The sequence below is a fragment of the Anolis sagrei genome, chromosome 1, assembly GCF_037176765.1.
Source record: "Anolis sagrei isolate rAnoSag1 chromosome 1, rAnoSag1.mat, whole genome shotgun sequence".
Lineage (NCBI taxonomy): Eukaryota > Metazoa > Chordata > Lepidosauria > Squamata > Dactyloidae > Anolis > Anolis sagrei.
This window is the reverse complement of record NC_090021.1, coordinates 133,009,123-133,036,655: the sequence shown is the minus strand read 5'-3', so window position 1 is coordinate 133,036,655 and position 27,533 is coordinate 133,009,123. Positions and strand designations below refer to the sequence as shown.

At 38.7% G+C, this 27,533-nt stretch overlaps 1 protein-coding gene across 2 annotated transcripts in view; it reads left to right on the top strand.

Moving 5' to 3' along the window:
• Window positions 1-1,022: 1,022 nt before the first annotated feature.
• The window catches only part of NBAS (NBAS subunit of NRZ tethering complex), a 209,757-nt gene continuing 183,246 nt past the window's right edge, over window positions 1,023-27,533 (top strand). For both annotated transcript variants that reach the window (XM_067468668.1, XM_067468667.1), the window contains exons 1-9: window positions 1,023-1,210; window positions 8,603-8,657; window positions 10,602-10,638; window positions 12,027-12,104; window positions 12,975-13,022; window positions 13,421-13,464; window positions 14,585-14,718; window positions 17,099-17,232; window positions 17,327-17,425. In XM_067468668.1, the coding sequence (XP_067324769.1) occupies window positions 1,067-1,210; window positions 8,603-8,657; window positions 10,602-10,638; window positions 12,027-12,104; window positions 12,975-13,022; window positions 13,421-13,464; window positions 14,585-14,718; window positions 17,099-17,232; window positions 17,327-17,425 (773 nt within the window). In that variant the 5' untranslated portion in view covers window positions 1,023-1,066. The remainder of the gene's footprint in view (window positions 1,211-8,602; window positions 8,658-10,601; window positions 10,639-12,026; window positions 12,105-12,974; window positions 13,023-13,420; window positions 13,465-14,584; window positions 14,719-17,098; window positions 17,233-17,326; window positions 17,426-27,533) is intronic.

The window sequence follows — 27,533 nt, the reverse complement described above, 5'->3', positions numbered from 1 at the left end:
GTGTGGACTCAAATAACCCAGTTCAAAGCCGATATTGTAGGGTTTTCTGCCTTGATGTTCTAAGTTATATTGCGGTGTGGAAGAGCCCTAGGACTTGGAGCAATAGATTCAATTGATTCCACCAGAACAGGTCCGTAGTCGGGGGGAGGGGGGGCTTGGGGGGCTTCACCCCCCCCCCCAAATTCTCATGGTGGTCCACGAGAAGGCCTTACTGGTGCATTATTTAAACAGTTATGTTTATTCGTATCATGATCTGATCACCATGCTCAATATATCCCATATGCATGGGGGCATTGGGATAATGATACAAAAGGTTTGCTAGGGTAGATCCTGAGCCCTCCAGAATCAAACTCACCCCCCTCCTCTCAAATCAAAATCCTGGCTACGGGCCTGCACCAGAACATTAAAGAACTTCCTGACTGTAAGAGCTATTCAGCAGTGGAGCTGAACTCTCTGCCTCAGGGTGTGAGTGAACTGAACTTCAAACTGAGGCTGGATGGCCATCTGTTGGGGGTGCTTTGATTGTGCTTTTCCTGAATGGCAGGGGGCTGGACTAGATGGCCCATGTGGTCTCTTCCAACTCTAGTATTCTATGATTCTAGAATACTATTTCAATCAACAATTTTAATCCTTTCAGGGTCTTAATGCTACTTCTGCATACTCGTGGTTGGTGGCTGAGGCAACTATTTGATTCCAGAATTCAAAATAGAATGAAACTATTTCCAGTAGTTCTTTCTTCGTGTCAACCAGCTGCTAATTAAAACACAATTAATTAAAATTAATTAAAAGCACAATAAAACAAACAGAATAATAATAGTTAAATTAATTATTAAAGCATAATCAAATTCGATTTTTAAATATATATATAATGCAATTGGAATCTGGATTATATGGGAGTTCAGATCCAGCCTTAGAGAGAAAGCAAGAGAGAAAGGGGAGTGCGGCCTTTGGGGAAAGGTGCTGCTGTTTAAAAAGGCGCGCGGGGAAACTTTGCTCCCGTGAAGCAATTTGGCCCCCGCCGGCCGCCGTAGCAGCTGTGAGTTGTGCGGTCTGTAGGGCTGCGATCATGGCTGCTGCTGCTGGTAGTGCTGACGCGGAGGCAGAGGGAGGAGGAGAAGCAGCAGCAGCAAGCGATGGGGAAGGGGAGGAGGAGAACATCCTTTACGACTTGCTGATCACCACGGAGTGGCCTCCGGAGACTGAAGTGCAGGTGGGTCTTCCTGCCCAGCAGCAGCAGCCCTCCTCTGACATAGCCACGTCGCAGGAGGGAGGGAGAGAAGGCGCATCCACACTGTAGAATTAATACAGTTTGGTACCACTTTAACTGTCCTGGCTCAATGCTGTGGAATCCTGGGGGCTGTAGTTTAACAAGGTCTTGAGCCTTCTCTGCCAAAGAGTGCTGGTGCCTCAGCAAACTACAAATCCCAGAATCCCATAGCATGGAGCCATGGCAGTTAAAGTGTAGGGCTGTAGGTGACGAGGCACCTTTCAAGGGAATCCAACAGTAGCACTCAGCTAAAGGCTGCCTATGCTATATTCCAAGGCCATAACAGGAATCAGCGTAGGGTGCATCAACACTATACAGTTCATGCAGCTTGACACCACTTTAATAGCTGTGGAGTTTGGGGAGCTGTAGTTTTACAAGTGTTTTATCCATCTCCGCCAAAGACTGTTGGTGCCTCACTCAAACTAAGACTCCCAGGATTTCGTGGCACTGAGGCCATGATGGCAATTAAATTGGTCTCAATCTGTGTTAGTTGTACACTGTGAGTGCACCCTACAATAATAATAATAATAATAATAATAATACCAGTGGTGATCAGCACACTGGGTGCAGTGCCTAAAGACCTTGACCTGCACTTAAACACAATCGCCGCTGATAAAATTGCCATCTGCCAGCTGCAAAAGGCCACCTTACTGGGATCTGCACACATCATTCGTCGATACATCACACAGTCCTAGACACTTGGGAAGTGTCCGACGTGTGATCCAATTCAACAGCCAAGCAGAGTGTCTGCTGTGGATTCATCTTGTTGTGTTTCAAATAATAATCTATATAAATAAAAATGTAATGTTCGTTTGATTAACTTAACTAAAAAACCACTGGAAGAATTGACTCCAAATTTGGACACAATACACCTATCAGGTCAATGAATGACCATGACTCACACAAACACTGTATAACATAGCGGAAGGGACTTAAAAAGCCAAAAAAACAAAAAAACAAAAAACCCTACATTGCAATACATGTGCAAAACCACTTATATACACAAACACACATATATACACATATACCCAAATACGCTCTCTCGCACACACGCAAACACATGTATTCACATATACACAAGTATATACACACATAAAACACATGTACACAGACGTGGCAGGGGACAGCTAATAATAATAATAATAATAATAATAATAATAATAATAATAGTTTTATTTCTTGCCCGCCTCTCCTCATGGCTTGAGGTGGGTTATAGCTTTACTACAACATAAACAAACATATAACCATTTTAAAACACTTGGTAAAATACAAATATTAAAACATACCTTGGCAAAAGTATGATAGCTGGGACCCTACGCTATGCTTCTTGTGCAATGCAGGTCAGAATTAATTAAAGGAAGACTAGCGCAGCACGGGTTAGAAGGTGGGGGGACAACAAACGGCCAAGCATTGTGCTTAAGGCGAGTGAAGTAATGTTAGAGTTATTTACTGTTAAATGATAAACAATGGCTTACGAAGACAGTAAATGGGATAGAAATGTTTCCTCTCCCCTTTTCTGGCGAACAATGTTCCCATGACTCTGATGCAGCTGCGTCTCTCACTTGCTGCGCTGTCTCACGCATGTATTCCCCTCATCAATTCAGACCCACGTTGCGCAACCAGTGTAGGGTCCCAGATATCATACTTTTACCCATACCTTCATAAACTATGTATCAAAATACACAAAACAAAAACAAGACATAGAGTGGAGTTTAAAATTCATCATTAAATTCACCCGTAAGTCCATGGATTCCGTTGCTGAATGCTGGACCACTTCTGAATGTTCCTTGCCTAAGAGAACTTTTTTATATTCTTTAGATCCGCGTAAGTCCACAAGCAGCTTGAAAGTACATACATACATGCATGTCCTATGGAGGCCTTAATACGCTGAAGGCACTGGATCTTGGAAGCTATGCAGGGTCCACCCTGGTTAGTATTTGGATGAATACCATAGAAAGGAACTGACAAATTCCTTGCCTAAGAAAGTCCAATGAAGCTAATGGGGTTGCCATAAGTCAACAGCACCCACACATATATATGCACATACAATTAAGTCAGTGTGCCACATCTAGTCTGATCTTGGAACCTAAACAGGGGCAATTACAATGAGTAGTTGGACGGCAGACTGCCAATGAATGAATATTAGGTACTACAAGTTATATTTCAGAGGAGGGAATTGGCAAAACCACCCTGTCCTAGAAACCCAGGCACACAAAGGCCAAGAATTGTTTCATTCAATCACAGTTTTGGTTTTGTGTCTCAGAGTAATTGTTTCTGACCTTAAACATAATTATCATGCATGTTAACTTCAGAAAAAGTTATTTGAAAACTTGAAACAGAAAGCTTTGCATACCTTACTTTGCTATTCTGTGAGCAAGTGATGTCATTCATATTCTTAGGAGGAAAAATAGATGATAAACACTGAACTAACATTTGCAGTCGCAAGACCATGTATAGTTTTTCACGATGTCCCACATAAAGACAATTCTCAAGTGTTATGGTAGTTTGAATATTATTCAGCTATCATATGAACCCTTCTGTTTCCTTTGGAGGATGATATAGCAGAAGCCAAACTGAAAATGTCCATGGGCCTAGTAGAGGAAATAAGGTCTGGAGAATTGATGCTGTAGGACAGATCTTTCCAAACTGTGTTAGTGTATATCAACTGCATTGTGTAGGTGTTTTACAAAAATGTAATTCGAAACCTCTGAAGCTCCTTCCACACAGCCATATAACTCAGAATATCAAGGCAGATAATCTACACTATCTGCTTTGAATTGGGTTATCTGAGCCCACACTGCCATATAATCCACTTCAATGTGGAGTTTATACAGCTGTGTGGAAGGGTCCAATATCTGCTTTGAACTGGGTTATCCAAGGCCCCTTCCACACAGTTGAATAAAATCCCACATTATCTGCTTTGAACTGGAAAGTATGGCAGTGCAGACTCAGATAATCCAATTCAATGCAGATATTGTGGGATTTTCTGCCTTGATATTCTTGATTATATGGCTGTCTGGAAGGGCCCTGAGTCCACACTGCCATATAATCCAGTTCAATGTGGATTTTATACAGCAGCGTGAAAGGGTCCTGAGGGCCCTTCCACTCAGCCATATAATCCAGGATATCAAAGCAAATAATTCACAATATTTGCTTTGAACTGGGTTATCAGAGGGCCCTTCCAAACAGGCCCTATATCCCAGGGTGTGATCCCAGGTTTTCTGTTTATCCCAGATTATCTGACAGTGTGGACTCATATATTCCAGTTTAAAGCAGAAAACCTGGGATCAGATCCTTGGATATAGAGCCTGTCTGGAAGGGCTCTGAGTCCACACTGCAATATAACCCAGGGCCCTTCCATACAGTCCTATATCCCAGAATATCAAAGCCAAATAGCCCACAATACCTGCTTTGAACTGGGATATCTGAGTCAACACTGACATATATCCCAGTTCAAAGCAGAAAATGGATTTTGGTCAGGTGTGTTCAAAACAGATGTGGGATTTTATACAGCTGTGTGGAAGGGGCCTGAGTCTGTGTCTTATAAGCAATACCACTGAATGCTTGATGATGAAATGCGAGCGTCTTTATCTAATATTCCACCAAATATTCAAAAACTGTCCAACTCAACAACCTCATCCACCTCTATTCAAATGATAAGTTATTTTACTGTTATATTTTTTAATCCTACAATTTAAAATTTGCCAAAAATGCTAAGCTTGGAAATGTATGTTATTATCTTACAAATCAGAGCCCCTGGCGGCGCAATGGGTTAAACCCTTGTGCTGGTAGGACTGGTTGACCTATTGGTTCGTGGTTTGAATTCGGGGAGCGGGGTAAGTTCCCATCTGTTGAGCTCCAGCTTGTCATGCGGGGACATGAGAGAAGCCTCCCACAGGATGGTAAAACAGCAATCATCTGGGCGTCCCCTGGGCAACATCCTTGCAGACAGCCAATTCTCTCACACCAGAAGTGACTTGGAGTTTCTTGAGTCGCTTCTGACCTGAAAAAAATCTCACAAATCATATATTTTGTAAAATATAAATGAAACGTTTTCACGATTTGCTACCTCATCAAACTAGAGCAGTGGTTCTCAACCTGTGGGTCCCCAGATGTTTTGGCCTTCAACTCCCAGAAATCCTAACATCTGGTAAACTGGCTGGGATTTCTGGGAGTTGTAGGCCAAAACACCTGGGGACCCACAGGTTGAGAACCACTGCGCTAGAGAATGGATCCATTTTAAACTGCTGCATCCTACAGAATGTTGGGGTTTGTAGTTTAGGGAGGAGCCTTTAACAGTCTCACTAAACTACAAACCCCAGAATTTTGCAGGAGGAAGATATTAAAAGTATATTTATTCTTTAGTATGATGAAGTAGATAGTTGTGTCCCCATACATGTCCCTATTGCAATTTATATATCTGCCCATATTTCTTATAAGGGGTTGGTTTAATCTCCAGTTTTCTAGTAAAACTGAATTACTGTGTCACGAAATGATCTATGTCTAAACATTATGTCACCAACAAAAAGCTGTGCTGAAGAAATGAGCAAAACCGCCTCTGAGTATTCCTTGTCTAAGAAAACTATAAAATTCACTGGATTGTCATAAATCTGTAGGCAACATGAAGGCACATATATGCAAATCAAGACTTATGTATATCCTATTGATTGAGTGGATGTAGGACATTGTGATTAGGATTTCATGAGAACATCATGCCATTGAGGAGAAGTTCACTGAAGGTTTTTCACTTGAACCCAGATTGATCCAGATGTGGTCTGTTTCAGCAGAGTGGCGACAGGTTTCTCACGTAGAAATGATTGTGGCTCTCCACAATTATTTAGTTAAATAACAAAATTCTTCTCTTCTCTCCTCCTCCAGTGGTTGCATTACCCAGAGGTTGAATCTGAAGTTCAGAATATTTTCCTAAACATGAGCAAGGCTTTTATTCTGATGCCTTGATATTCATGAGAGAAAATAGAATATTACATTATATGTTCTGCTTTTCTTAAGTATATAAAGGCAATCTGAAGTGAAGACTTACGTACTGAATTCTGCACAAAGCTCATTCAGAGAGTTTAGTGTACAAGGACACTATTAAGTTGCAAACAAAATAATCTATTTACATTTTTACAACTTTCAGAGCTATACTAAAACCATGCTGACACAATAAACTATGTTCAGTTTAACAGCAATGCTAGAAAAAGGTCATAACAGAATTCAAATGTCTAACTTAGAGTTGTTTTTTCCCCCCATCTTCCTTTTTAATCAGCAGTTTATCTGATGAATTGTATAGTGGTTTATTTATTTATTTTTAGACTTTGATCTATAAGTTCGAAGGCTCCTCATGTTGGAAATATTCAATCCACTACATTTGGGAGGAGGGATGTTGCGTTTTTAAATGTAATTTTAAATGTATTTGATTGCATTTTAACTGTATTTTAGCATTGTACCCTTGATACAAATATGTAATGTTTTCCCCCTATTTGCCACATATTTAAATTTTATTAAGTTGTGTCATGTTATTATTAGCTACCTTGGGTCCCTATGGGGAGAAAAACAGGATAGTAACAATGATAATAACGATGATGAACATTGTGAAAACCATCCACTACATGGCTACCAACTTCCTCCCAGTACTCAAATCAAGGAAAAGCTTTATGAGAACTACTACTCCTCTTGGCATCCCCCCAGCAACAGCAAGGGTATCCCTCTGGGCAGCTAAACCAGGAAAATCCAACTGGTTGTCCTCCCCCCCCCCCCCCGAGGGTCTTCCTCCAGGGGCAAACCAAGAATGGGCAACTTGGAAGTCCCTGAACAGACTCAGAAGTGGAGTGGGCAGATCAAAAGCTAACCTGGCAAAATGGCACTACCTAAAACAGTGATTCCCAAAGTGGGCGCTGCAGTGATCCGGGGGGGGGGGGGCTGTAATGGCCACAGGTGCATTTGGGGGTGATGAATAACTGTAAGGGGACGGTGAAAGCATAAAAAGAAGAAGAGAAGATTTAGAAAAAATGATTTCCAGGGGGTAGGCCGAATAAGTTTGGGAACCACTGACCTAAAAGAAGCCCACACCTTATGTGATTGCGGAGCAGAACAGACAACTGCGCATCTGTATGCTTGTCCATGATGCCCTGCTTCATGTACAGAGGAAGACTTGTTGGGGGCTACAGACAATGCCATTGCTGTTGCCCGTTTTTGGTCAAAAGATATTTAGCCACCTGCGCTCTTTCTATTTTTATTGGTTTTATACTAATTTATGCAATGCTTTTGATACGAAGTAAATAAATTACCCATCTCTCCTTTTGGCTTGAGGTGGGGCACAACATAGTAAAATACATCTATAAAATCCCATATTAAAAGATAGTTAAAATGCAACCATAAAAGTCTATATTAAAATATTCACATATTGAAATACCTGAGATGAGCTCTAGGAACAGACTTCAGGCTTACAATATCTACTTAAGGGTATTTGCTTGTTAGTATTTGTATTTTACTAAATAAACCAGTAATCTGAACCTGTGGCAAACATCAAATCTTCTTGGAATTAAAGAAATGTGAGCCCAGTAATTTCTTTCTACTACCAGGATTCAGAGCGCGCTCTCTCTCTCTCTCTCTCTCTCTCTCGCACACACACACACACACACAATTCATCCCTAGTTACCCAAGTATGTTTGTGGGAAGGGTGTCACGGAACATTAGGGAGTCAGAAATCCCTGTGAATGTAATATATGCTTTTCATGCAACTTCTTTCTGCCCGCCTATGTGTTGTTGTTATTGTTGTTGTTGTTGTTGGTACTGTTCCATTGTCAGGTGTAGGCCAAAAGGAGGTGCTAGACAGAGAAGGATTATAGTCCATTATAGTGCACTATTGCAGTTGCTCTGATAAACAGAACCCAAACCAGATCAGTCTATTTTTCTTTTCATTTTTCCTTTTCCCGATGCTAAAGTTTTTGTTCCTTAGGATCCTGTTTAAATTTACCTTTTATGCATAACTGTAGCAGTCAGTAATGATCACACCATGCTAGTTCTTTGTGTTGGATTCTGCAAATAGGAAGTCGTCATATTTTGCCGCTTGTTACCTTATTACATCTTTTGGATTCCTAGTGTCATTTTTTTTTAAGCATCAGGGGAGCCCTACTTTGGCTTGGGACTGTTGCACACGCTGAATTGCTCACCTGCAAAACCCGTTCTGAAAATGCCCTTAGAGCTGCAGTCAAAGTAGAATTTTAAATAGTTGCTTAGCCCGACGGATAATTCATAAACTCCTTTGACTTGGAAAGCTGGGGAATAACAGATTCAGTTGCTGCAAACTCACTCCCTTCTTGTAATTTGCAGCCAAGAGGCAACCGAAAGCACGGAGCATCGTTTATCATCACTAGAGCAATTACAGGTAAATATGCATGGCTTGTCCTGATGGATTGCTTAGTGGATCTCACGTGGCTGAAATGAATGGGGTGTGAATTCATTGGAATTGTTTATACAATTTGTTATCTGTTATCATATACCTGTTGTTCTGGGGGCCAAGAACAACACGTGTTGCATAATAATTATTGGGCAGTGCATCCTTCTTCATGCTCCTTAATTTATCTTCTCTGTTTTTCCCGACAAGATTATATCCATTTCATCCATATAAGTCTTCTGTCTGTTGTTGGACGTTCCTGAAATCTATTAACAATTTCCTGTACATTCAAAGTGTATCATATAAGAATGGGCAGTTTGGTGATATTAAGTCACAGTAGCAATATTTATTATGGGTTAACATTGCACTTTGTACCTTACATTTGTGACCCATTAACACTTTGTGTAATGATACATGTAATGATTTATGACACCAGAACAATGTGACATACTGTGACACCTCTGGTGCAGGAGATAGAACCATTTATTTTTTTTCAATTAAAGACATCCTTTCTTTGGACCCCATTTAATGAATGAATTCAATGATTTACTGGTATTTTTTGACAAATAAAAGTACTGAAAATGTCTAAGATTGTAAAACTGCAGATTGTAATCTTATGGGCAGATAACTGTTTTGTTGTTCTTTTAGTTGTAAAGCACTTGGCACAGTCATGCCACTGTCTCAATAAATCATAATGATAAGATGTAATGTCTTGGGCCTTCTGGTGGTCCATCATTTCATTGCATGGATAGCATATGGAGGTTTGAGTATGTACAACACTTAACAATGGTGGCTTTTGCTTTGTCTGGATCTGAAGATGATTTCTGGAACTCTGACACAAAATGTGTGATTCCAGGAGTGAAATAGTCAAACATACATTTTGACTACATCTACAGTGTAGGAGCCCCCAGTGAAGAAGTGGGTTAAACCCTGAGCTGCTGAACTTGCTGACTGAAAGGCGGTTTGAATCCAGGGAGTGGGGTGAGCGCCCACTGTTAGCCCCAGCTTCTGCCAACCTCGCAGTTTGAAAACATGCAAATATGAGTAGATCAATATGGAAACACTTCAGCAGGAAGGTAACAGCGCTCCATGTAGTCATGCTGGCCACACGACCTTGGAGGTGTCTACAGACTTAGACTTAGACTTAGACTTAGACTTTGGCTTAGAAATAGAGATGAGCACCACCCCACAGAGTCGGACACAACTAGATTTAATGTCAAGGGGAAATTGTTACCTTTACTTTGCAGTGTAGAATTAATGCACCTTAATTCTGTGGTTCATTGCTATGGAATCCTGGTAACTGTCGTAAAACGTCTTTCACCATCTCTGCCAGAGAGTGCTGCTGCCTCCCCAAATGGCAACTCCCAGGATTCCATAGCATTGAGCCATGGCAGTTAATGTAGTATCAAACTGCATTAATTCTGCAGTATAGATGTACCCTTTGAGACCTTTCCAAAAAGCTGCAGACTCAGACCTCAAACATAGGGACCTTTGCATAATTTGATCATAGTGAGTCTGAATCCAGCCTGCATAGGTTCTGGGGTTTTCTTCTACCTCCCCGAGCCTCACTCCCTGTGGAGATAGAAGTATTTCTTCTATTTCTAAGATGGGTAAAAAGAAGAAGAATCCCTCTATTATCTCTGATATTTGTGTTTCCTTCTGATATGGTCTTTCACCATCGTGTTCTTGACAGACAGCTGGATAATGTTGGAACTGGATAAGAGTTAATTCTTCTCCCCCCCCCCTCCCCTTTTCCTTTCCATTATACAATCAATAATTTAAGGAAGCTGAAAATAACAGTCATGAGATTCTATTCCATGTTTTGCTGGTGTGTATGTTTACCTGAAGAACAAATCCAGAGAAAATGTACAAGCAAAGTGACATATCCTTTTAGTCCTACCCCTCCAAATCTCTAAATATTTTCTTATTTTATAGGCCCTGCCTTATTTTTACTTCGTTACTTATGGTACAGGTAAGTTATTTTATTAAACAAAAATTTGTCATAGGCCTGACTTACGTTAGTCTAGAGCACATGAAAGAGCATGATCACAAATTATTGTCTTATCCATCTGATGGCCACAGTAGCAGTTGGTTGCTGGAAGGAATGTCTGGTCTGAAGTTTTACTCTTTGGAAATAGAAATTGATTCTTTGTGCATGTTCTCCTACTGAATTAGTGCCAGATTAAAATATCATTATATAACAGTCTCTTACTTAAATAAATTGTGTGTTCCTGCATAGAAGGGGGTTGAACTGAATGGCACTTGTGGTCTCTTCCAACTCAATAATTCTATGATTCTATTTTGGAGTATGGATCTAATCTGAAAAACGATTAAAGGCAGATAATTGTGTTTTTCGATAGGTATTTCTTTACTATTTATTTATTTAGGATGTTTCTATCCTGCCTTTCTCAATCCTGAAGGTGACTCAAGACGGCTTACAACCGGCAGCTATTTGATGCCGTAACAATATACAGTATATAACTTAAAACCAGTCTATAAAATAATACAATAAAAACATTAAAATAATATAAAACAAATGCCTTCACTGTTCATCTTTTTGTCCAAAAAAATATAATCTGAGCCATTCCATAATTCAGTTCCACATAGATCCGTGTTTGTCTATTGCACTGCGTTCCCAAAGGCTTGCTCAAAAATCCAGGTTTTTACTTTCCTCCAGAAGGTCAGAGGAGAGGGGGTGATCTAATATCCCTAGGGAGGGAGTTCCACAGTCGAGGGGCCACCACTGAGAAGGCCCTGTCTTTCGTCTCTGCCAAGTGCACCTGCGAAGAAGGTGGGACCGAGAGCAGGGCCTCCCCAGATGATCTTAAGCTCCTAGATGGGTCATAGGGAGAGGTACTACAATTATCTAGATTTTCCAAAAAAAAAAAAAGAAAGAATATTAACTCTTGAAAAATTAAAGAATGGTAGGATAAAACATGAGGTGAAATTATGTAGTGTGCAAGCAGATACCTGCTCATATGGTGAGACTTTCTCCTTTATCATATCAGATTTTGAGTGTGCCAAGGGGAGAAAGAGAATTGCTTCATTTCCTATTATGCTGATGAATAACATTGTGTCTGTGGAAGAATTTAATTTGATTTAACATGCAAAATAATGCTGTCTTCAGACTAACCAATGACATCTATTCCATATTTGGGGAATATTGTTCCATGTCAAATGTTATGCGGCCACATTTGTGAAAGAGTTGTAAATCCACCTCCCACCTCCCCACCCCCACACCATATGAATCTATAACCTGGTCTTCATTAGGTCTTTTCTAACATAATCTTGTGTACCTGTTCCACAATTCTGCTTCTTGAGCTCTTTTACACTCCAACATAAATCTATTTGTGCTTTTAGTCCTGCAAAATCTTCCCTCCCTATTGGACTCATCCGCCTGGTCAATAAGCAGATCAACTGGCATTTAGTGCTTTCAAGGTAAGAGGCCTCTTGATTTTTCTTTTTGAACACAAGGCTTGCTTCCCATCACTTAGGCAAGGGGAAACCTATGTCCTTCTAGAGATTGATCAACTGCTACTTCCCCAGCTGAACATGAATGGTAGATAAAAAGGAAGACGAAGAGTGTTTGCAGGGTCTCAGTCCTCAGCTCCTGGGAATGGTTCTGGGAATTTGTTCTTAGTAACTTCCAAGAAGAGAGAATAATTTACTATTAATAAATGTATACGTTCCTATTCTTACATTTGTAAGAATTATTAAACATATTTTTTGATGCAGGTCATTGATGCAGGTCTCATATATATATATATATATATATATATATATATATATATATATATATATATGCAAAAATGTAGAATTTCTGTTTCCCCTTAATCAAAATCTAAATGTAGTTGTGGTTCTGATGGATCTCTGCATCAGCAATTTTCATTTACCCTAGAAATTTGCTAGATCCTCCAAGTAGTTCTATGGCAAACATCCAGAAGATACAACAAAGTTGTATTTGAGGATCTATCAAATACATTCCTAGAGAATTTTAGAAATCTCTAGGTTCTCCAGCACAACTCTATAGTATGCTGGGAGTGGAAGGGGATTTTCATGTGCAGATATGGCTCTCATTTCCAAGATATCTCATTATGTTCATATGTGCAAATACAGATATTTCAAAATCTCTCTCTCTCTCTCTCTCTCTCTGTGTGTGTGTGTGTGTGTTTGGGGGGGGGGGGGGGGTTCTAACATTTATACTACTTGTGTTTCCAAGCATTTCACTTAAGGGATCTCAGTCTGTAATATTATTTCTGATATCTTTTTTTCTTGAAATATTTATCCCATCCTTTTTTTTTTCTTCAGCAATGGAAAACTCTTAGCAGCTGTTCAAGACCAATGCATAGAGATAAGGTAAGGTAAATAACACAGCAGTCTGGAACATATCTATCCTATTCTCATTTTGTGTGGGCAGAGAATTGCAGTAAAATTGGTTTTAATTGGCATGTTTAATTTATTGTTTAATAAATTTGTATAATGCTTTTTAATGATTTTTCCTGTTTTAAATGTAATTTTTGATTGTTTATATGCTGATAGCATCATATGACGCTTGTATGAAAACGCCCTGAGTCCCCCTTCAGGGGGAGAAGGGCGGGGTAGAAATGCATGAAATAAATAAATACATAAAAATAATCAAATCTGGGGACTAGGGCACTGATGCTTTAAACAGAGAATAAGCAACAGCACTATACTTAATGATAAAAAAATTGTTGATTGAAATATATATAACATAGTCAAATCAACTGTTTCAGGTCTGCAAAGGATGAGTTTGGGTCTGTCATTGGAAAATGTCAAGGTATGTGACTTTTGATTCCCTCGTTATTAATAATGTTAGACCAAAAAGCCGCAATATGTTCATGATTCATTATTATTATCTTTGACAGTTACCAGACCCAAAGACTTTGTATTTGTGGGTCAGGGGAAAGAAAAGATGTAATACACTATCTGTTAAATCGCCCTTTGTATAATGACCCCAGAAACAATCTTCTGGGAGCCCTTCTGGAAGTAAGGGCAGCATGGCAACAGTCAGCAGTTATCTGTGACCTGTTAGTAGATTATTCCAAAAATATAACATTAAAGGTTGCCACATTTGCAGTTGCAACCCAAAAAATACGAGCTAAATTTGTAAAGTCCACAGCGGAGGCTAGAATGGAAATGGAAACATTTTGGGATAATACAAATCAGATTTTGTTATTATCTTGCCTACAGGGATTGTCACTGTTACTGTAATTTGAAAGAACTAGTTTATAGAATAAGTTTTAATGTTTATATTGGAAAGTGCATGCTGTACTTTTAAAAGTCGTGTATTATTGGATGTCATGGCCTATGGGTAATACAACAATTAACTCATTCGTTATTATTGTGTTTAGACTGATACTTCATTATCTACCAGAAATGAGCATGTTGAGCATATGTGGAACACCTCCATTGGTAGATTTTCCCAGCATCTATATTAAACTCAGTCAGATGAATAGTTCTTTCTATCAGTAGAAATCTAATTCTTGGTTTCTTTCTTTTGCTCTGAATATTTTCTTTTATTGGCAGTTAGCATCCTAATATTTAATGTTTAAATAAGTGGTTGGCTTAGTTTGAGTTCTGATCTGATCTGTTACAATACAAACCTCTAATGTTATCTCTGGTGTTCTCCCGTCAACTTTTTGTTAAGTTAAAAAAATAGTTTTAGCTCAGGGTTTAGTTTTAATAGGAGACTTATTTCCTGGTTTTAATTTTGCTTTTTAATAATATACCTGCTCTGGGAGAAAAGTGGGACATTATAGGAATAAATAGCATCATTGTGAATTCTTAAAAAAAACCCTTTGGAAGAGGAGAGTTGGATGCCTGTTATGTAACTTACCAGCCATATACAACTTTATCTCTGGCTTTATTAAAGACAATTCTCCTTCCTACCCCTTTAGTCCCAAAGGATCCCAACCCACAGTGGAGACGTGTAGCATGGAGCCACGACTGCACTTTGCTTGCCTACAGCGAAAGCACAGGAACTGTGAGAGTCTTTGACTTGGTCGGCAGTGAACTCTTGGTCATTTCTCCGGTACTTACTTTTTGCATCAAGATTTTATGTGTTCCATTTTCATGCATATAGAAGCTTCTTGTCTGCCATTTTTAAACATTTGGTACTTTTATTTAGAGTTTTCCTTGTCAACACTTTATTGCTCATTTTATTGAATACTTATTCAATGAGTTTATTGGTCCATTTGCATTCATTGTCTGCATGATGGTTAATCAAAGCATATTAATTCTACTTATGCCAATAAAGCCACTAATGCTTTGCCGTGAAATTGCTGCTCTTCTTCAAAACTAGCTGCTACACACAATAATAATAATTGAGTACCTGGACTAGTATGTTTGCATTACAACAAAGATTTGTTTTCCTCTGGTCAAAAGTCTTGTCACTTAATCAGTATATTTTATTGAATCATAAATACGCTAAGAAGGCTTTCTAATAGACTGTTTATCACACAGTTGTCCCTTTTTTAAAGTTCAGAGGGGACAATTTCTAAAAGGACCTCTGTAGGTTTTGGAAAGACATTCTTAGTTTGTTCGAAGTCATATCATTATTACATCATTGAACAAATACCTGTACAGTGATAGAATTCAAAGATATTCAGTGAGCCATAGCTGCTTTATCTAAAAATTATAGTTTTGTCTTCACCTGCTCCTCAGCCCACCTTCCCAAGCTGTGTATCAAGCATCCTAGACTGGTTTCTCAGACTATTACCTTCAAGAGGCCTGTCAGACTCCTTTCCTCTTTTAGAGAGTTTGTAGGAACATGTTCCTAATCATTTCCTTCTACATTGGCTCCTGAGTAGTCCCATTATGAGGGACATGATGATGGATATAGAACAGAGAAACTTTCTAGTAGAAGTGTCTTCAAATGTGAGGACTTTATTCTTTTCTTGACTAGGTCTATATAATAATAATATAATAATAACCACAATAACAACAACCTTGTATCCCACCATGATCTCTCCAAAGGGACTTGGAGCAGTTTACACATGGCACATGGTGCCTAAAACAGAACATAAAATGAAAACAACTGAAAAATACAATTAAATTAAACATATAAGCATGAAACAACAACTAACACTCTAATAATAACAGTGCTCATTACCAATGGGGCAAGTGATCGAACTGGGAGTGGGAGAAATGCAGTGCTGTAACTGTAGGATGAGGGCATGGGATAAAGTGCAAGGCTGCACAACAATTGTGCAGATTAACAAGGGACTAGGTATTTTCAAAAGCTTGTTTAAACAGCCAGATCTTCAGGTCCCTATGGAAGGAGGAGAACCTTCACCTCAAACAGCTATCAGGGTTTCTAGTATTGAACCAGATGACACTACTTCTCTATATCTGAACAGTTCCCTCAGTTTAAATCATCTTCAAAACTTATAATCTTTTAATATGGTTTCTTTGAATTAGTTAAGGTGGAATGGGATTCTCCTGTGATGTGTAGAAAAGGAGTAAATGCCACTCAGAACTTTTATTCTGTAGAACCTGTGGCAATGGAAATGTTGAAGGTGTCCCAGATGGACACTCCTGCCATTGCCTTTTTGGGAGGGGCATCGCCTCCAAGGAGACGGATGCCTCTCTTAAAGGAGCCAGATTAGAAACAAATTGATACAGTTCTAAGGAGGGCCACAAACCACTGTTTTACCTTTTTGCATCTGTTCCACCTCTTCCATAGTCTCTTCTGCCTTTATGATCTGGGCTGGGAATTTAATGTCAGCTCAAAAACCAGACACTCAGTATCTTCATTAGGGTCTATTGAAAGTTTGTATGTTAGTTCAAGAGAAGTGGGAACTTTCTTACCATCCTAGACTTTATCAGGTATGTCAGCAGGTACATCATGTTTAGGAGGTTGAGAATGGCGCCTCCAAACAATTTGGGAAGCCTTCCACTAGGGAGACTGACATCTATGGATTAACATACAGTAAAGTCTCGCTTATCCAACCTTTGCTCATCCAACATTCTGTACTGACCAATGCAGTCTGCCTCCTGCCTGGATCCACTGCTCTTTCAATACATTGTGATGTTTGGGTGCTAAATTCGTAAATATAATAATTACTGCATTTACGTAATTACGTTACCGTGTATTGAACTCCTTTTTCTGTTGATTTGTTGTAAAACATGATGTTTTGGTTCTTAATTTGTAAAATCATACCATAATTTGACGTTTAACAGGCTTTTCCTTAATCCCTCCTTATTATACAACACTTTCGCTTATCCAACGTTCTGCCGGCCCATTTATGTTGGATAAGCGAGACTCTACTGTATGTCTGTTTTCAAGTCCTTGTTGATACATCTTATTGTCCAGATTGTAATGTTTGATATTTGTTAACCTGTTCAAAAACATGTTTGGAGGAATTTCTATCCCCTTTTAAGGTTGGTCTTGATTTTTAATTTTTGTATAGGGTACTACCTTTCCAGGAGATTTGACCTATGCTATTGCAGGACTGATCTTTTTGGAATACAAAGCAAGCGCTCAATGGTCAGCTGAACTGTTAGTCATCAACTATCGTGGTGAACTAAAAAGCTACCTTGTGAGGTAAATATACTGTAATATAGTGTCCTTAAAAATATTTCATTGGAAATCCTGCTTTGGTACAATAAGTTCTGCATTCTTTCTTGTGTTTGTCTAGTGTTGGAACAAATCAGAGCTTTCAAGAGAGCCACAGTTTCAGCTTCAGCAGCCATTATATACATGGAATCACCGCAGTAATTTATCATCCAACACACAGGTAATTCTGTTTATTTTTAAAATCATTATTAAGTAGCAACTTGTCATATGCAGTTTAGTAGCATTTAGTAATGAGTGTGGTGATAGTATCTCTTAAAAATATGAAAAGATGAGCTATATTTCTTCCCATAGGTGCAGAATGAGATGCATAAATTGCTTGTATAAATCACTGAAAGTGAAATAAATGGGTTGCAGCATTGCTAACAGTTGGGTCCCATGGGTCCGTCCGTGTCTCTGTCATGTTTATGATCATCCAAAAATATTCGTATTTATTTCCTGTCTAAGTTAAAACTATGTTGCCATGATGCATGCAGTATTTCATATTGCTTTCTGAATTCTCATCCTATTGCAATGTTCTTGAAGCATTGAAGAACTAAACAGAAAAGCAGTGTGTGTGTGTGTGTGTGTGTTGATCTTTAAAGCGTTTGCAAAAACAGTGATGAAATTAATATTCTTTAATGTGTTTCTGTTTGGTTTGCAACAGATTTGTTTCTAAATGAGCTTACTTGTGGTTTTGGGGGTTTTGCCTATTGCTCAAATAGTACTGCTAAATACTGTTAACCAGAGCTTTCAGTTCTCTTAAGATAATGGATGAGAAAGACAGGATAATAGTTTTGAAGCTCTACTACATAGAGGAATATTTTGCATTCTGATGGAAATATTGCTCACATGTCTAATTCTTTCTTAATAAGGCTGTCCTTCCCCATATTGGTGTTTATGGCTGATAGCAGATGTATAGTGCAAGCCATTTTCTTAGAGAATATGAATTTTCCCCTTCAGAATGGATATTGTTGAATTACTCTGTGCCAAAGAAAGGGAACTGCAGTAATCTTTATAGTCTCCACAAAGAGCATCTGCTTTTATACTGAAATAAAACAAGGAAGATTGATAAATTGTGCTTCTGTAAATGAATGATGCTTGTTTGCTTATAGCATTCTGTGTTTTTTCTATCTGAGAAGGGGATTGTGGAATTGGCTGTCTCTATATTGTAGAATGAATACAGTTTGACACCACTTTAAACTCTCAAAGGGATACACATTAATTGGTCCTTGCATTGAGGATAATATTTAAAGTTCTCCCATTTGACTTAGTAAATCAAAGTTATAATGGCAAAATCTCCTCCTCATCCTACCACTGGAATCATTTATCAATCCCCATACAATGCTATTTAGTAAATCCCTTATATTCTTTCTCTAATGTAAACAGCCCTTATATTTTATTCATATGGCAAAAAAGAGATGTTAGACTTGCCTATTATCCTGGACAGTGAATGACTGCTTTCACTAACAGTGACTCCAACTGTGATTGCAAACTTTGATTTTCAATACAGGGATCTTACAGATGTCATGGCCTTCTGTCAACACACCTGCCAAACTGAAGAATATTTTATGCATTATAACTAAAGGATTTAAGGTGTGCTGAAGTTGCTATGTGTCAAAATTGTGGTATAATATTTTTTCAAAAGTTTATGTTGAAAAAAAATGGTAGTCATCATTCTCCATTCATTTTCAAGTGTAGAGATTTGCTAAAAAAATGGGGCCACCAATAGATGAAGATGGGGATCAAGATTTCATGGAGACATAATTGGAGGCAATAGGAAAGATATGGGGACTCACATTTGAAGTTTGGATCTAAGGAATCAATAATTTGTTCTTTAGAGGAAGGATTGGAAAACCTTGAGTATAATGAAATGGCAGTACAGGCGGTCCCCAAGTTACAAACTTATATGTGATTTCTATTTACAAATGGGTGAGACAATGGGAAGGGAGAGGAAATCTACTCCTATAATGAGTTTCCCTCCTGTCAAAGTTATTGTGGGAAAAGGTGTCTCCGCTGAAGCTTTATTACCAGTCCTTGTTTCCACGGCAAGCCCCAAATGTTCAAAATCCAATTATTGCAGGGACAGAGAGTTGAAATTGTCTTGTTGGGTAATCTGAGCTGTTAGGCTCAAAAATAACTCTCAGTTGGGGTGATGCCACCAAAAATATACCAGAGTACCAGTAGTAAACCTCATAACTAGCAGAAACCTTCGTGCGGTGAGCTGGGATAGGCTTCTATTCCTTAGGATGGTGTAGGATTGCAGTCAGAACTTTAGGTTCAAAAATACTTATTTTAGTAAAAGAAATACATTCTTGATAGAAAAGGTCTTGGATCTAACTAGCTTACTAAATCTCATCTTCTAAAGGAGGTAAGAGATAAAAACTCAATTCAGCTACATTTTGCCTAGAGAGAGGCAAAGTGTGCATCCTTATAGGAAGAAAGAAAAGCAGAACACCGAAAATGGTGGAGACCACATGGTCAACCCATGACAATTTAAACTCAAGAGGAAGTTCCCTCACAGAATTCCATTACTACGTCATCAAAGGGGGATGAGACAGTGGTTAGAAGGAAGAGCAAAGACAAAGCCCTTTAGGGAAAACATGCATAGGAATGTGGGGGAAGGAATCCCTCAGCTTAGCCTTGTGTCTGACCTAGCTACTTACTGAGGACTGGAAACTTGATGACACAAGATATTTATGCAGGGATGCACAGGGTGCACAGACAAATGTTGCAAGAGTGTTGACCCTAGTCCATGCTATCTAAAAGTTTTTCAAAAAGTACCTATGAAAATTCAACAAAAGAAAGAACCTACAGAAGCTACCTGGGAACTGCGTGTACTTGGTGTGACTGGAGGAGCATAACCCTTTCTCGGTTCACTGCCTTAAGTTACAATACCTGAAACCATTTAGAAATTGCTTTTGTTACTTCGTTTTAAAACTTTAGACCAGGTCTCCATAACATATGGCCTGTGAGCTGGATGCAGCCTGCAAAGGGCTTCCATGCAGACTACAGAAGTGACTGGTCATCCTCTTCCCCAGGCTTGTGTAGTTGTTGACCAGACAAGTCGCACTCTCTCAGCCTCAGAGGAAGACAAAAGCAAATCCCCTTTGAATAAAACTTGACACAAAACTCAGTGATAGGGATGCCTTAGGGTTACCATAAGTCTAAACCACTTGGAGGCAAACCACAACAACAATCCTAATTAGTCATTAATTACACCTTACCTGAAAAGTGAGATGCTAAAAATCTATTTCCCTGCCCCAAGAGACTTAGCCTATTTAATTTTGCCCCCTCACTACGCCCAAGTTGTGCAGACCTGCTCTAGACCCTTTAAAGGTCATCGACATATTTTTAAGAAAAGCACTTAAAAAAAACACAAATGTGCCCCAGTCTATAATGCATTTTGTGGTATTATGTACTTTGCAAGTAACACTTTTGTGCACGCGGCACTTGATGAGAAAGTAATGTGGGTCGTCAAAATGACAACCTTTTCTTAATAAAGCAATGTCTGCTGGCAAATCTGTTGTGGGTCATACTTGACATGCAAATGATTAAAAAATTGAGCATTTAAACACTTGTAGACAAATGATTGAGGGAGGACAATTTAATGGAAATAAGTTGTTCCTTGACTCGAACAGATTGTTTTGTCTCTGACCAAAGACTGGAAAATTTGTTTTGGAAAAGGAAAGGGTTTTCCTTGATAGATATTAGTAAATTAAGATTATGGAGGCTGATCTAGATGTAATAGCTAAGCATGATGCATGATTTGACACTGCAGGAATGAGCCAGGAGGAATCCGTTCTCTTCCTCTTGCACATTATTTGTAATTTAATCCTCATCCTTGGGGGTTTTTGTTTTGCTTGTTAAAGCAAAACTATCATTTGATTTGAATGATCAGATTTTGCTTGTGATTTTCTGTGAATTCAATCTGCAGTTCCAGAGAATTGGGTCTTTCACATCTGCTGAGTCTAGAACAAAATAATGAATTCAGTTGATCTCTGGAGCTTCTCAGTTTCTGTAAGAAGTTGGTAGGCATGTGCATCAACATAAAATAACAGCTTTTTACACATTTGGCTTCCAACTATTTCTCCATGCTAGCATAGGACCAGCTTTCTCTGTCTCTTTTCTACATATTATCTGAGTGGAGGTCAAAGGGAGGGCTAGACATGGAAGGACAGTCCATTTTAGGTGGTGGTGGTGGTGGTGGGGGGGGGGGGGTTGAAAGAGTAAAACCATATTCCCGTTTTCCTGTGTTATGCCCCACCACACATATTGCCGTTGTCAAAACAACAGTCATTTATGACATGGGAAAGGAGGTGGAATAGCTAGCGAATACGGGGAAAGTTGTTTTTCTCCTTCAACTCTCCCTCCCCCAGTAAAATGGACTATCCTTCTCTGTCTAAGCCCCTTTTGGAGTCTGCCCAGAACAGTACCATGCCTTCGTTTCTGTAGATAGTACCATATACTCGAAGATAAGCCAAGTTTTTCAGACCATTTTTGAGCTGAAAGAGCTTCCCTAGGCTTATAATGGGGTCAAGCCAGGCAGCAGAGCCTGGAGGCCATTATTCGCAGTATATGATATATTTCTCTCTCCTCTTCACCTCCCTTGACAGTGTGTTTTCCTTTCCAGTCAAAAGGAAGGGATGGAGGTTAATGAGATATATTTCATGTCCCCCTTGTTTGTATGGTTCTCTTTCAAACCCACCCAATTTCCTGGCTTTTGTGCGTGTGTATCTGAATGTATTAACTTTATATGTGCATTTTTGTTCCCTTGGAAGTTTTCCCCTCATATGTTTGCAGGTCTTTGCAAATTTAGAGATTTCCATGTACCTGTAAATCTGGATCTATATGTATGCATTATTTTTATATAAACATTCCTGTCACATATTTGCAAGTCTCTGCAAATACTATATAGATACAGATATTGATAAATATATAGAGGTACCTATCTCTCTCTCTCTCTCTGTATTTATATGTGTATATATAAAAAATAATAATATAAATACATTTCCCCTCACATGTTTGCAAGTCTTTGCAAATCCTATATAGATGTAATCATCTCTATATAGAGAGATGTCTAGATGGATAGATATGAATAAAGATACATAGAGCTTGCAAATATATAGAGAGAGGATTTGCAAACGTTTCAGGGGAAAATGCATATATGAAATTAGTATATATAATTATAGATCTATATCTAGCTCTGCATTGTTTATATAGGCATTGAATGTTTGCCTGTTACTATGTTGGAAGCCGGCCTGACTCCCCATGGGGAGATAGGGTGGGATACAAATGAAGTTCTATTATTATTATTATTATTATTATTATTATTATTATTATTATTATATTGATGATACCATATTGTTTTGTTGATCCTGTTTTTCAACTTACAGAGCTAGTTTACTATTTTTCTTTGAAATACAGTAAAATTCAAAAACATTTAACCTACTGATGCCTCACTTAATGTAATTTTATTGGTATCTATTTTTATTTTAAAATTTACCAGTACCTCCTGCATTTCTCACCCTCAGCTTATACTCGAGTCAATATATTTTCCAAGTTTTTTTAATAGTAAAATTAGGTGCCTCGGCTCATATTCAGGTCGGCTTATACTCAAGTATATACGGTATTTCATTCAACACTCCCAGCATTATGCTGATGTGACAAACATCTATTTAAAATGTCTATCCTATAGCTATTATTATTTTATATTTTCATTGGAATAAAACTTCTGTTAAAACTCTCTTTATTGCAGCAGTTAAGCTGTACATGTTTTATTTGTTTTCTTTATATTCCCGAACTTATGCCTTTTGTTGCCTTGGCACAAGCTGCACAAATGAGCTGTGGTGATTCTTAACTTTATGTGCTCTCTCCTGATTTTCTACATTTTTTTACTCATGAATGAGAAGCTTCTTATCTTCCTCCCTCACACATGAAAGAAAGATGAAAGGGGAAAAAGATCAGGTGTACAGTGTGCCTCGGTTTGTTTTCTTCAATAGCAAAAAGTGGATCTCATCACAATGAACCTGGGTTTATTGTTGCATCTGAACTGAGATAGGAAGATATTGTGTGCTGTGTCCTTCAAATATAATTGTATGGATCTGCCAGAATAATAAGCAGATTTCTTTGTCATTTCCCTTGCGGTGTTTAGTATTGTCAACTTTGCAGTTCTGCATAGTATTTGGATGAAAAAATGTTAATGCATGTTTTTGAAAGAAATACTCCTATGAGTTTCAATGTTTGCCTACGTTGGTGAAAGGTACACAGCTGTTCCTTCTAAAATAACTATTCTGGAGTGGGAATTGTGCAGCCTGCCAGGTGTTGGTAATGGATTTATTCTTGAAGACCCAAAGCAGGAATAGAACAACCCACATTTTCTCCCCTGGTCTGGTCAAGGAGATGGCGAAAAGATCCAGGAGAGATTCTGTACTAACATATCCTGTAGCCATCAGTAGGGCCCCAAGCAACTTAAGATTTCTTGATCTGAGAGTCCAGCTCTGAGGGTCTGTGCCTTGGAGTCCAGCACCACAGTTCAAAAGTGTCTATCTTCCTTTGCTCAGCCCTTTTTAGGATCCAGCTCTCACATCCATAGGTTGCTATGAGGAATACCATTGCTTTAACTATGTGGATCTTTGTTGCCAGTGTGATTGCCTCTACTCTTCACTATTTTATCGAGAAATGGTCATTGCACTCCTGATTTCCTGGCTGCAGTCTGCATCTGCAGTAATCTTTGCACCTAGAAATACGAAGTCTATCACTGTCTCCACATTTTCTCCCTCTATTTGCCAGTTTATAAAATTGCTAGTTATTAGAATTATAGTTAGCAAAATTGATACTTTACCATAATAAAATATGATGCACAAACCTGGCCCAGCTCAGATCCATACATTTATTCATTTATTTTTTCATTTATTTGCTATTTACCTCATTTTTATATTGCCTTTCTCCTGATATAGGAACTCCAGGTGTCCAACAATTTTTTTTCATGTCAGGAGCAACTTGAGAAACTATAAGCCGCATCTGATGTGAAAGAAAAGGTCGTCTACAAGGACGTTGCCCAGGGGATGCCTGGATGTTTGATGTTTTACCATCCTTGTGGGAGGCTTCTCTCATGTCCCCATATGGGGAACTGGAGCTGACAGAGGGAGGTCAACTTGCTCTCCCCGGATTCAAACCGCTGACCTATTGGTCAGCAGTACTGTCGGCACAAGAGTTGAACCCATTGCGAAAATGATGCATGTAAACTCTGCAAATATATACAAATATAAACATAAAACACAATTAAATAGTGTATCATATTATAACCATTACCTTAAATTATTAAAACTTTATCTCCACCTTAAAATGCCAAGCACACCACCTTTAAAATCCCAACTGTCATCGGTGTATAAACACTTGATGGCAGAGAAATGTTTTTTACTTGCTGACAAAAGGCAAACAGGGACAGGGCCATCCTGGCCTCTGTATTTCAGTTGAATAAGCTGAGATATGCCTGTAACTTGTGCCTCTATCTTCAGGCCATCTGTTTCTAAATTAACTGAGGAAATCTCCAATTAACCGCAAATTCATTTTACATAAGACTGATCAGAAATGGTTTCTGGGATCAGAACAAGCTGAGATTGGAGTTGCTGTCAAATTCCACCTTTTGTGGAAATGCAAGACTTGGCACATGTTTCAATTTATTAAGCTTCTATTATATTATATTAGTTGCAGACCATACATGCAGTGTACATTTTATTTATATTGTGTTTATTATTTTGAGTAGTTCAATGAAAACCTATTGGGGACTCTGTGAAAGGCACACATTTTCAGCACCGGAAAACCCAGTGATGGGTTAACTTCAGGGTTGCCATAAGTCAGAAAGCAACTTGAAGGCATACAGCAACAACAAAAGAAAAAAAGAACAATTTCAGTAACCTTTCTAGTGTACATTTTATTGCCTTCTGCACACAAACAACTACCCTGAAATATTTGCACTGCTTTGTACTATTTTTCCTTCCCATTATATAAAATTTGTTCTTGTACTCTAAACACATTTAGCTCAAAATATCTGGATTGTTGATTGCTGTAGGCTACCTCTCAGATTCTTTTTATTATTGAATCCCTTGACTTACACATGTTAATAATGTATAAGTGTGTCTAGACGTCTTCTATGGCTTTTGGTGAAGCTTTGAGGTTCTCTTTATGCCTCTGTCTCTCATCATCTTTATATAGTTTCATCACCTGTGCCCTGCATTTTGTTTGTTCTGTGAAGAGTTTTTCAGAATTTAAGTGCGGGCTGCCACGATACGCTTGTCTTCTTTAGTTTGCTGAAAATGGTTTTTGTCTAACTTGATATGGCACTTTATTCTTGCCGCCATGCAGTTTGATCTATCCGGAGAGGAGATGTTTACATTATAAATGAGGTTGGAGTATATACCAGCGTTCTGAGCTGAAATGTTTTGGACCTTTCCCCAAACTTCCTCTACCCACCTGAGCTCCCCAGCCTATTGGCAGACATCTCTGTGGCAGGCAAACAGCTATATGGCAGCTATGTGACAACTGTTATTTTGAGAAACCAAAGCACGACTGCAATTAGAAGAGATAGGAAACTAGCATCTAAGGCTTCATTCTGAAGCCACAAAGCCTGGGGGGGGGGGGGGGGGGTGGGGGGGATGATGAAGATGCTATAATTTCTTTGCTTGAGGAAATGTCTCCTCAGCCAATATGACTTTTGCCACATTGGCTGAGCCACTTCTATCATAATACCTCGAAGCACAGGGATGGAGGATACATGTTGTTCGGGTGTTGTCGGTAATTTTGCATCATTCCAAATCATTAGCTAAGGATTAGCAAGGACTGATGCAAAATCAAGCTTAATAACATCTGAATAACATCTGAATGTCACATATAGACAACACAATCAAATCAAATGTTGCTTGGCACCCCTTTAACTGCTGTGGCTCAATGCTATGGAACTCTGGGATTTGCAGTTGTTGAGGCACCAGCACTCTTTGGCAAAGAAGGCAAAAGACCTTGTAAAACCACAACTCCCAAGATTCTATAGCATTGAGTCATGTCAATTAAAGTAATGTCAAACTACTTTAATTCTATGTAGATACACCCACAAACCCAGCCGTAGCTCTGTGCTCTGTGCTATAGAACCAAGTGTTTATTTATTTATTTTATTTATTAATGCACTTGTATACCGCTAATATCTCAGCCTAAATCGGCGACTCATTGCGGTTTACAACATTTAAAAAACAATATTCAGTTAAAAGCATAAAACACATATACAGTACAAATTATTGGGCCAAATTATTGTTTGACGAGTAGCACAGGGCTTGGAATAAAAAATAACGTTCTGTGTTAGTTGTTTATGTTGTTTACATTGCCCAGTTCCAGCAGAATTTCAGATATATAAGTATAGATAGTTTAAACTATATGAAAAACAGTGGAAAACATATTTCTTGAGTGTATTTATTTCTATATGCATCTCCCTCTATGAACCATCCCAGGCGCTAAGATCTTTGGAGGGGGAGTACTCTCGGCCCCACCTTCTTCACAGGTGTGGCTGATGGGGACGAAAGATGGGGCCTTCTCAGTGGTGGCCCTGCGGCTGTGGAACTCTCCTCCACACTCCTATACTTTAGAAAACAAGTTAAAACCTAGCTATGGAACCAAGTGTTTGAAGAGTAGCACAGGGCTATTTACAGCTATGAAGTGAATGGCAATGTGATTGAGATGGCTTCTGGATTATGATTTTTAGTCTTTGTGTAATCTTTTAACAGCTTATTTATGTACTTACATGTTAGTGTTTTATGATTTTCATGAATCAACACACAATGTATATTGTATTTTCTTTCTCCTATGTTAATGTAGCATTGAATTACTGCCAATTTGGAAGCCGTTCTGAGTCTCCTTCGGGGTTGAGATAGAGCGGGCTAAAAATACAGCAAATATATAAATGTGTGTCAGGGAATCCTGAGCAGGACTTACTATGTGTAGAATTTGGACACGGTTCTTTCATGCAGAAGACAGCATTATCAGTTTCAAGGAGAATCATTTTCTGTACGGAATATTATATTGGAGAAAATACATCTAAGCAGAAAATGCGTCTTCCTGTGCAGAAAATTTTAATTTCTGTACAAAAGCCAACAATTTTGGATTTTGTGCAAAATAAGTTCTGCACTGTGAGTAATTTCAAAAACTGTTCAGTTTTCAAAGATTTTTTTTTGCTATGGTAGTACAATTTCTAAAATTAGGTGTTTCCTTTAAAACCAAATTAGTAAAGAATACTATCCCAGTCA